Below are 11,910 nucleotides of genomic sequence, written 5' to 3' on the forward strand. Positions count from 1 at the left end.
TTTTCTTTGAAAAATTTGTCTTGTGGAAAAAGTTTTTTAAATTGATTGACTTTAAAATGCCAATGCAGTCCGTATCAGCTAATGATAATTCATTTCTCTTTATGCTCCTTAAAGAATAGTTTACATGCATTGTTTTTTTTGTGCCTTTCTTTCTCTTTTTGCCATTTCATGTTCCTTTCTTTCTTTTCATGAATCTTCCTTTCATGTTCCTTTCTTTTCCAGACACCATTTCATATTATAGGAAAGGCTGTTTTTACAGTCATTATTTAATAAAACGATGACATTGAAATAATAGAAATATATAAGAAATATATATGTTTTGAATAAAAAAAATATATAAAACCTAAATAAAAGCCCATTCCATTAATCTTTGTTTCTCCTGACATAACATTTTTGATGTTGTACTCGTTAAAGCCAATTTTTTTTGAAAATATTGCATTTTAACATTTAAATTACAGCCTTACAGGAAAAAAAACCGTTATTCTAGAGGGCGGTGAAATAAAATACACACTATAACTTAATCAAAATTAATGAAACTTCATATATATTAATTATACGAACATTCTCTTCTTTGAATTTATGCATAGAGTATATGGTTTTAACATGCTGATAAACGCTTTTATACTATTTAAACCCCGAATAGTTTTTTGATAACGGGAAACTTATGAACTACAAAAGTAAATAAAATCTATAATTAGCTCTATTCTAGACATCCACAAAACCAAATTTGGGCATGAGAACGGGGTAGGAAATCTTAACGAAATTGGCCGGAAGCACCAATTCTCCTGGAAAAATATTAGCCTATGGTCAATTTTTATTTTTAACTCCAAAAAATATTTTTGAACTACTTAGATTTTGGAATTAATTATATCACTACAAAAAACTCCTACTATTCTTATTTATTTTGGAATATTTTATTTATATTTTATATAATATTTTATTATATTTTGGAATAGTAGCACCCTGTATAAAGATATAATTTGTTGTGCTTTATGCTAAGTGATCTATGGAGCAATTAGGGGCATTTTTAGGCCACAACTTTTTTTTTTAATTTATGAATTTACACGGTTTTTCAGATTTTTTAAGGGTTTAATTATTCAGGGCTCTTTGGACGATTTCCCCCGAGGAATTTTGGGGAACTTTTTTTTTCTCCTTTTATGAGGTTTCAAAAACAAAAACCAAGAGTTAGAAAATTCACTTTATGATCCATAAAGAATAGTCTAGACACAATGACCTTTTTTTGGTTCTTTTCTGGTAACAACCATTACTTATCATTAAAAAAGACTGTTTTTCACAATAGTATTTAATCTTAGTTTCTCCTGATACGGAATTAAACAAGAGCTAAGAGCTCATATGGCGCTTGTGACGAGGCCGGAAGAGCCAAGCGCTCATATGGTATGAGGTCTAGCAAAATTCTAAGAATCGATGGATTGATTTAAAAGGAGAATCAGAGGCTTGATGCCGGTTGGGATTTAAAATAAGAGCTCTGAGACACGAGGTCCTTCTAAATATCAAAATTCATTAAAATCCGGTCACCCACTCGTAAGTCAAAAATACCTCATTTTTTCTCATTTTTCCTCTCCCTTCAGCCCCCCAGAAGGTCGAATCGGGGAAAACGACATTATTTAGTCAATTTGTGCAGGTCCCAGAAACGCCTACCTATTTTCATCGTCCTAGCACGTCCAGAAGCACCAAACTCGCCAGAGCACTGGACCCCCCCAAGTCCCCAAAGAGAGCGGATCCAGTCCGGTTACATCAATCACATATCTACGATATTTGCTTATTCTACCCACTAAGTTTCACCCCGATCTCTCCAATCTAAGCGTCTTCCAAGATTTTCGGTTTCCCCCTCCAACTCCCCCCAATGTCACTAGATCTGGTCAGGATTTAAAAGAAGAGCCCTGAGACATGAGTTCCTTCTAAACATCAAATTTCATTAAAATCCGGTCATCCGTTCTTAAGTCAAAACTACCTCAATTTTTCTAATTGTTCAGAATTGACACCCCCCTCCCAACTCCCCAAAGAGAGCGGATCCGTTCCAATTATCTCAATTACGTATCTAGAACTTGTGCTTATTCTTTCCATCATGTTTCATCCCGATCTCTCCACTCTAAGTCTGTTCCAAGATTTCTGTTTCCCCCTCCAATCCCCCGTTTCCCCGAATCCGATTCGAACTGAAAATGCAGCATCTGAGACATAAAATCCTTCTATATATCCAGTTTCACTAAGATCCGATCACCCATTCCGTAAGACAAAGATACCTCAATTTTCACGTTTTCCAAGACTTCCGGTTTCCCCCTCCAACTCCCCACAATGTCACCGGATCTGGCCAGGATTTAGATTAAGAGCTCTGAAGCACAAGATCCTTCTAAATATCAAATTTCATTAAGATCTGATCACCCGTTCGTAAGTTACAAATACCTCATTTTTTCTAATTTTTCAGAATTAACCGTCCCCCCACTCACCCTCCCCCCAGATGGTCGAATCGGGGAAACGGTTATATATCTATTACTATACAGCTATTTCTAATTCTAATGGTTCCTGATACACCTGCCAAATTTCATCGTTCTAGCTTATCTGGAAGTGCCTAAACTAGCAAAATCAGGACAGACAGACCGACTGACAGACCGACAGAATTTGCGATCGCTATATGTCACTTGGTTAATACCAAGTGCCATAAAAAAGCGGTCACACCCAATTCACCGAAAAAAGGTGTAGCATAATATAATACCTGAGCATAATATTAATATTTCAATGATGATTATTAGTAATATTAATTATTACTATTTACTGAAAACTCCTGCTTATTCAAAAGAAAATGACAGAGTACAGCAAAGAAAAAACAAAACAAAAGATCCCTTTACAACTATAATAACATGACTAGCATTGAAGAAGTCGATTCCAAGCATGGTTTGAAATCTTTCGGTTGTGTTTGTCCATAAGTTTAGCAACAGCTATAGTAGGATAACACACAAAATTTCATCAAGATGATGAAATTTTGTGTTTCATCATCTTGATGAAATTTCAAAGATTTCAAGATTTGAAACTTTCAAGATTTTCATCAAGATGAAAAATCTTGATGAATTCTGAATGGCGTATCCAAATTGGATATCTCAGTAGGCATTTTGCGAAACGCAAGCAAGTGGAGCGGATTTTCAATTTATCAATATTTGTAACGGTCTTGCAGAAGAGTGCAATGTAAACAATGTGGGGCAGAGCAACAGTGTTGTACAGCGTTGCCAGATAACGGCGATTGAAACGAAGCTTAGCAGAGACTATGGAAGCATATAAGATATGTGGCGTTTGATGCCTTCTGTTAGGAATAAAGAGCGCGAAAAATTGTATTCCCAATGAAGACACTACTATTAAATACTGAATCAATTAAATACGATTTGGTATTAATAATATAACATTAATAAATTTGGCTTACAATTCCTAAAGCATTTCCTAGTCTGGATGTCTTTTGGGAGCTCAATCCAGCTAACGCCCCAACACAGCATAAACTCGAGGCGAGATAGGCCATTTGATGGGATTCAGGGTATCCAGAGCTAGCAGCCATTGCATAGCCACCTAATAGAGCTGCAGCAGGAATTCCATAGAGGTAGTTATACTCAGGAGGATCAGTGGGTCTAGAAAATAAAATAATATTTTGCTGTTAAGAAATTCAAAATTAAAAAACCCAGAAGTGAAAATTTCTGCAAAGAAATATAAGTCAATGATCTCAGAAGAGCAAAGAAAAAAAATGAATAAAGAAAATTTGACAAATAAACATTTACGATACTAAGCCATGCCTAAGCCAGTTGAGATTTGCCAAGCAAAACTAAGACTAGCTAATCCATCCTAAAACTGTATAAATGTCTAATCCGGAGTTACACCTCAAACTAAAAACTTATTAGTCTTACTCAGAAAGATCAGTGGGCCTAGAAAACAAACCAATATTTTGCTTTCCAGGAGTTCAAAACTTAAAAGCCCGAAAGTCAAAATTTCTGATAAAACTTAGATGAGCAAAGAAGAAAATTAAGTAAAGAAAATTTGGACACCATTTTGTCTATTAAATGTTTACATTACTAAGTCATGGCTAGATCATTTTTTAGACCACACTGCATTTCCATTCACGAAAAATTAACAAAGAAAAACAGGTTTAGTTTAAATAAAGCAGTGGATTATTTAAATTAAATTGCTTTATTTAATTTAAATTATTAACTGCTTAATTCAAATTCAACCATCTTTCTCTCTTAATTTTTCGTAAGCCATAGCTAAGCCAGCTAAGATTTGCTAAGCCATACCTAGCTATTCCATCCTAAAACTAGCCTCAAACTAGAAACTTATTAGATTAACTTCGGAAGATCAGTGAGCCTAGAAAATAAACTAATATTTACTTTTAACAAGTTCAAAGTTTTAAAACCGAAAGTTAAAATTTCTGAAAAAGAAAATCCGTCAATGATCTTAGGAAAGCAAAGAAGAAAATTGAAAAAAAGCAAATCTGGTCAAATTTTGATCTCCAGCACTCATTGGTGAAGGGCCAACTTTGACTTTAGACGCTTGTTTGTCTGTCATTCCACAAAAATTAACGGTCCCCTGTCAATTCTAAATTCTTGGTTCAACCTGCCCAAGAGCACAGGTAAGCGTTCCTTTTTTACCTCTCATTCCAGGCAATCTAATGGTCCTACGTCAATTCAAAATTCTTGGTCAACCTTCCTAAGACTCTAGGCAGGCATGACTTACTAAAAGATAACAAACAAGTATTGGTCCAATAAGAGAGATACACTTACTCCCGCAGTTTATCCGTGCCATTTCACCGAACAATTCGAAAACTATAGGTTCTATCACTATCTACCTTAGTTCTTCTGCCCTAGGAATGACGCATGGACGGATAGATATACATATCTATTAACAAATGAACTAACATCATTTTTATACAATCCTAATGATACCAGATTTGCCTCTCACTCAATTTGACTGTCTGTCTTGGCTTTTTCTACAATTAGGCGTCGCTTGATGCCCACAACTATTCGATTTTAATCCAATGCTTTACTTTGGGTAACTTAACTGTCAACAACTTTTACAAACGGAGAAGGAGGAACAAAACATGTTGAGAAAAGTGGAGGGAGAAGTTAGAGACCAGCAATTTGCAACCTCTTGATTTGTACCACATGTTCCATTCTCCTTTCGTCAAATTTATTTGTTTTTGCTCCCCCTACCCTCTGAACTGACTCCCTATTTACATAGGAGTAGGCGGCGGCATTATTTCTTGGGTGTTTGTTTCGTTATCGTTTGGTAACCAACTTCTTTTCTTTCTCAAATTTGACAAGCTGATGTTAAATAGTCAAATCTATACGAGCCAACACGTCAAAAACAATTAGACTGACACAATCTGAAAGTTTACCAAAAATTCAAGTTAACAAAAACGGTTCAAAAAATAATTCGTAGAAAATCTTTATGAAAATAATACCCTTAATGAACACCATAAGTAAGTATTTGAATTAGGCATAACATAGCAGGATCTTCAAAGTATGTGGTCGCAATTATGAAGAAACTATCCAGGTTAGAATGGGTTCAGATACAAGACAGCCTAAAACCAAAGATGTGGAACCAGAAGAGAATAACATAAATATATATATATATTAAATAAATATACCTAATAATTACAAAATAAGAACATAAGGTAAAAACCTTAATCTTCCTTTATAACTAAGACACACGCTGTTCACAATTCAGCAGCAATTCTATCTGCCAAGCCTATGAACTCAGGCTTATGCCAAGCCTATATACACACTCTTGTCTTTCTGAGAGTTTAAGGGGTGTAGCGGCCCAACTTTATTTATGGTTCGAATGTTTTTAAATTTCATTTTAAACAAATATAGTCGAATATTCAGGTTAATATTTAGAAAAAACTAATTAAACGATGTAAGTTTTATAAATCATATACATATGTATGTATGTATTTATTTATAACCCATCATACAAAATAATGAAGTGATGGAGTACATAAATAATATATGCACACAGACACACATCTACATTATATTTATGTATTATATAATAAGTAATAAACATTTACGCTTACTTCAAGCTTAAATCGATCCTTCATTTTCTTCACTGCTATAAGTCTGATATATTCATTCAGTGTGTTTATCTCTTATTGCCTTTTGCTCACATTAGGTTTAAATAGCGGTATTTATTTTATCACCCAACAGCATTTGCCTGATGCGACATCAGTAACGTCTCAAAAAGGTCTAAAAATTTTTGCGACTCATGTAGACCAATGAGAATCAGTACGAACTGTGATCACGGCAATAGCCAGTTTGGTTTTCGAGAAGGACTTGCAGTGAAAAATGTCCATGCAGCATTCAAGGGATTTTGAAAGGCAAAGGAATTCAAAAAGTAACCTCACCGTTTGTACCATCGACATTTCAAAAGATTTTGATTCCCATCTTGATTTCGAAGCGACTCTGTCCCGCTTTAGAACCGGATTTAATTGATTTGTGTCTACTTTCCTATAGAATTGGTAAGGTCTCAGTCCCAATGCGGTTGCAAGGTACAGTTAGTAGTCGTATTTGTGTGTGTTAAGGTAATAATTTCTTTTAGCCAATAATTTTGATACACGCCTGAACAACGTTGACATTGCTCACTTCAGGCTGAGCGGAATCCGTCTCTCAGTTGCCGCTTCCTACAATCTCTTCTTCCAGTTAATACAGTTGGTTCAGCTACAATATCCTCTTCCAGTTCATATAGAGATAATTCAGCTGCAATCTTCTCTTCCATTTGATACAGTTGGTTCAGGTACAATCTCCTCTTCCAGTTGATAGAAATGGTTCAGCTACAATTTCCTCTTCCAGTTGATAGAGATTGTTCAGCTACAATCTTCTCTTCCACTTCATACAGTTGGTTCAGCTACAATCTCCTGTTTCAGTTGATAGAGATGATTCAGCTACAATATTCTATTCCAGTTGATACAGTTGGTTCAGTTGATATTGTTGGTTCAGCTACATTCTTCTGTTCCAGTTGACAGAGATGGTTCAGCTACAATCTTCTTTTCGAGTTCATACAGTTGGTTCAGGCACCATCTCCTCTTCCAGTTGATAGAAATAGTTCAGCTACAATTTTCTCTCCCAGCCGATAGAGATGGTTCAGCTACAATCTTCTTTTCCATTTGATACAGTAGGTTCAGTTGATACAGTTGTTTCAGCTACAATTTCCTCTTCCATTTCACTTGGGTATTTAGGCCTACGATTTGGAGCATCAATTAGATCCATACGAAAGGTTATAATTGATTCCTTGCAGGAAAGATTAGGAACACCTTATGGGCTTTTCGTCAAGGTAAATTAAAAATCCTGCATCGGCTATATAAAGCGTTTTCTCCATCATATTGTTGTATTTGACACCCCCTAGAAAAGCTTTTCTCCACCTCTGATAAAAAGCATATCTGATCATTGTTCTTGAAGTCCTGCAAACATTTCTCCGGTTTGCTAACTGGGAGATGTAATAGCTAGCTCCATTTCCTGACGGAACGGTGTTTTGGAGATTTGTCAAAAAAATGTATGAAATACCAAGTAGATTTGATGACCGCAGCAAAAGAATTGTCAATTTCCATTAATACGTCTACAATCGACTGCCAAGTAAAGTAAGTTGTGAGATGTTCTAGCATTTGTTCCAAGTTGAGCGAGTGCTTAAAAATTAAAGTTGTTAATAATTCTGCGTAGTATTTTGTTTGTCATTTTCGTTAATTTTTCCTCTTTTTTCATATTCCTTTTCGTTTTATTTCCTTTCCTATTAATTTTATTTCCTTACCTTTCCTTTTTGTTTTATTGTTCCTCTTTTTTCATAGTCCTCTTAGCGCGTTATTATTATGTACAGAGAACGACAATATATACAGAGGGAAACAATATTTTCAAAGTTGAAAAAATTTAGAAGAATCGTCTAAAAACAACACTAGAATATTAAAAGCTACACTGATGACAGTGGTCAAGTATGGTCCCAAAAAGTGGGCGATTTGAAAAATGGATGGGGGTTTATTTGACATTTCCAGAGGAATTGTTACAGAGTGTTTTGGGTACCCATTTGACAGACTGTATTTCAAACAGTAAGCCGTACAAAAAAGTTAACCCAGACCCCTTTCTAGGACTATTATGAAGAAAAGGGCGAGATGGCAAGGACAAGTTTTGCGTATGAAGGATGACAGATTGTGAAACGTCGCCACTTTTGAACACCAATTTAGGGCCAAATGAAAAGCACGTCTTTCCTGAATGAGGAAGGAAGAGGTCGTAGGAAAGAATATAACGAAAATTTGAACTTCTTGGGTGGGTGTAAAGAGGGAAGCTTTAAGCTGATTGTAATGTAGGAGATGTGTGCGCAGCTGTGTTGGCCCCAGGTGGCATGGTTTTCTAGAGAGTTGTTAGTAGTAGCAGTAGCATACCATTCATTGGGATACTAAATATGAACTATTATAAATAAAGAACCAGAAAGATAATATTTATGCAAATTGATTATAAATGACATTGTAACGCCGAAATAAAAAAAATAGTTGGAATAAATAAATTAAAAGATACCTTTTGAACATATCTAGCATTCTTTGAGTGACTAAAAATCCACCGAATATATTGATAGAAGATATAAATGTAGCTGCAGCAGCTAGAGCCTGGAAAAAAATTTCATTAAACCATTTTTTTTTCTGTAGCAGCTTACCCCCAAAATTTTTTGAAATGAACCTAGAATTGTAGCCCTGGTTAAAGAAATATATCAAGAACCTTCATGTCAGTTGATAGACCTCAGATTGAGTAAAATTTTCCCATAACAAAATTTACTGAAAAATATGTTGATTGAAATAATAATAATAATAAAAAAAAAAAAATCAAAGACCGAATGGCGAAAATGCACGTCATTCTGCAACACAAGTTAGTATGATTGAGTGGACTATCTCATGTTTTTTAACGATAAATTTTGATATTTTGCAATGTTTCATACCGTACCCCCGGTTAGTATGATTGAATGGACTATCTAATGTTTTTATTGAGAGGTATTGATATTTTGAGGTTTCGTACATTTTGCAGCACTTGTACCGCAACACCGGTTGGTACGGTTGAGTGGATCTAATGTTTTGTACCGATATGTTTTGAAATTTGCAACGTTTTATAACGCACCACCAATTGGTATTATGGAGTACACTATCTACCGTTTCGTATCGAGAGGTTTTGTATATTTTGTAGCGCTTTGTACCGCAACATCGGTTGGCATTGGTACGATTGAGCGCACTATATAACATTATTTATCGATGTGTTTTGATATATGCTACACTTCATACCGTACCCCGGGTTAGTATGATTGAATGGACTATCTAATGTTTTTATCGAGAGTTTTTGATATTTTGAAAATGTTTCATACCGCACCCCCGGTTACTATGATTGAGTAGGCTATCTAACATTTTTATCGATAGATATCGATATTTTGCAACGTTTCATACCACAACACCGGTTGGTATGATTGAGTGCACTATCTAACGTTTTGAATCGAGATGTTTTGATATTTGCAACGTTTCATAACGCACCATCAATTGCTATGATTGAGTGGAATATCTGAAGTTTCGTATCGAGAGATTTTGTATATACCGTAACATCGGTTAGTACAATTGAGTGCACTATCTAACGTTTTGTATTACGAGGTTTTGTATATTTTGTAACGTTTTGTACCGCAACGTCGGTTGGTATGATTGACTATTACCGGCGCTCTATCTAAAGCTTTATTTCGAGAGAGTAACCTATAGGTATTGTCTGGAGGCACAAAAAATAAACAATATTAAAATTTTCGTATAAATTGAAACAAAATACTAGGGTATCACATGATGTTATAGTTATTTATTCTCTGTGTTTATTCAATTAATTTTCTACTCATTTTTTTCTCATAATCATAGCGTAGGTCTAAGATTTTATAACATGAGTCAGTAAGTTCTGAGCATAAACGCTCGAATAAAATAATATCAAATAAACTCTGCATAATCTGAGTTAATGTATAAGATTCTATAAGTGTCTATTCAAATCAATCTTTATCTCTTCAAGTAAACGCTACTAATGGCACTAATACTGGAAACTCATCCCTCCTCCATACCACCAGGAGCTACAGCCGTCGCATGAGCTCCTCCGTAACTCCAGACCGTTCAGAGCTTCTCTTGCTACTCCCCACATAAGGCTCCCATTTCCCTTAAATCATTTCTGTTGACACCTTTCCACCGCATTCAACGACGTCCTATCTTTGTTTTAGCTCAGATCCTCGAAACCTCATTAAAACAATTTTTTGGTAACTATTTAAAAGCAGGATTTTCGGTAATTAATCACCCATAACATTTGATTTTCTTAAACTTTTTTCCGTTATTAGTAGAGAAATTGGCATTTTTGCACAGTATAGATTATATTTTGCATATTATAGTATTTTTCTGCATAGTATATTCTGAAATATAGTCATTCAAACGTGCAACTAAAATTTTGCAATTTATCTCTATTGGCAAATAGAGGTTATTAAAAGAAAGATGCCTGAATCTGTAAACGATTCCCAGGAAACTATCTAATATATCTTCCTCAACCTTTCAAAGTGTAAACGTTTCAGACACAATCTTGGGGATTGTCATTACCCTAGCTTAACTCTACTAATCTTAGTCAGAACACGAATCTTCCTAATCTTCCAAACCAAAAAATAAATTTTTTTTGTGACGTCTTTTTTTCTATTTCAATATATATTTTTCATTTTTTAAATTTATATATTTAATTCTTTTATATTTTCTGCATATTTAAGCAAAAAATATTAACATCTTTTTAAAATATTTTTATTCTTTTCATTCTAAAACTTTATCGCAGTTTAATACATTCATAAAATCATGTGAAAATCTCTCTTACACGATCTTTTTATAGCTGACTGAATTTGATATATTATGCCCCGGATGCCCTGCCCAATTAAATATCCTACTATTATGCTATCTGGTCGCATCTTCCAGATCTTCAGCAACAATTTCACTAAAATCTTCATTTCACATCTCTTATTTAGTACTTTAATATCTTCCTTACTTCCCTTACTTTCCTCTTATGCTCGTGTTAATTATTTCTCGGAAACTTCTTGTACAAACCTCTCCTCTCTTCAAACACCTGTACAAACCCCACTCTATTCTGCCAAGCGTGAAGCTTTTACGCTAATATTCTAGCCACTTTCCTAACCTTCCTCCTTAGGATATTTACTGCAGATTAAAATAAAATATTCCTAAAATCGTTCCGTCAATCTTGAAAATTATAAAAAACCAAAACCGTCTGTTTCTGGTTTGGCAAATTGGGCAAAATCTGGTTTGGCAAATGGAACAAAACTTCTATATGTTTATAACTATAAAGAAATGTATTTATTTAACCCCCTTTTCAATGTTCATAGAATTACACACATGTACAAAAAAAAAACGATAAAACGTTCCTCCATATATTGGAATCTTCAAGCAAAAAATTAGTTGTTTTATGATTAAAAAGGGGACATAAAAGCAGCAAAGATCTATTTCTTGATACTTCAGGTATTAGACTACGTTTTTCAATTACATTTAAAAATTTTGTTTTGCCACGGTTGACTAATTTAATTTTTCACATTATACATTTTTTTATATATTATTATAATTTTTCTCACATGAAGAAGGACTTCAGTCCATTACCTGAACCGAGTTAGTGGGATATAGTCCACCTCCCATTTGTAACAAACCACCAACAGCAGTTATACCAGAGATGGCATTGGTAACAGACATCAGAGGGGAATGTAGAGCTGGAACAACACCCCAAACAGTGTGATAGCCAACAAGACAAGCTAAGCTAAATGTGGTGGTCATCGTAGTAAAAGCAGTGTTGGGGGAAGCAACACCAAGAGCCGTTAGCGTGCCCAATCCTGAAAAAAAGT

General features: G+C 34.7%; 1 protein-coding gene across 1 annotated transcript in view; it reads right to left on the reverse strand.

The window, feature by feature from the left end:
• LOC136035573 (NAD(P) transhydrogenase, mitochondrial-like) overlaps positions 1-11,910 on the reverse strand; it is a gene marked incomplete in the record, with an annotated part of 125,344 nt that overhangs the window by 62,836 nt on the left and 50,598 nt on the right. The window contains 3 exon segments of the mRNA XM_065717448.1: positions 3,431-3,629; positions 8,550-8,638; positions 11,672-11,898. Coding sequence (XP_065573520.1) covers positions 3,431-3,629; positions 8,550-8,638; positions 11,672-11,898 — 515 coding nt within the window.

The sequence above is a fragment of the Artemia franciscana genome, chromosome 14 (genome assembly GCF_032884065.1).
Source record: "Artemia franciscana chromosome 14, ASM3288406v1, whole genome shotgun sequence".
Lineage (NCBI taxonomy): Eukaryota > Metazoa > Arthropoda > Branchiopoda > Anostraca > Artemiidae > Artemia > Artemia franciscana.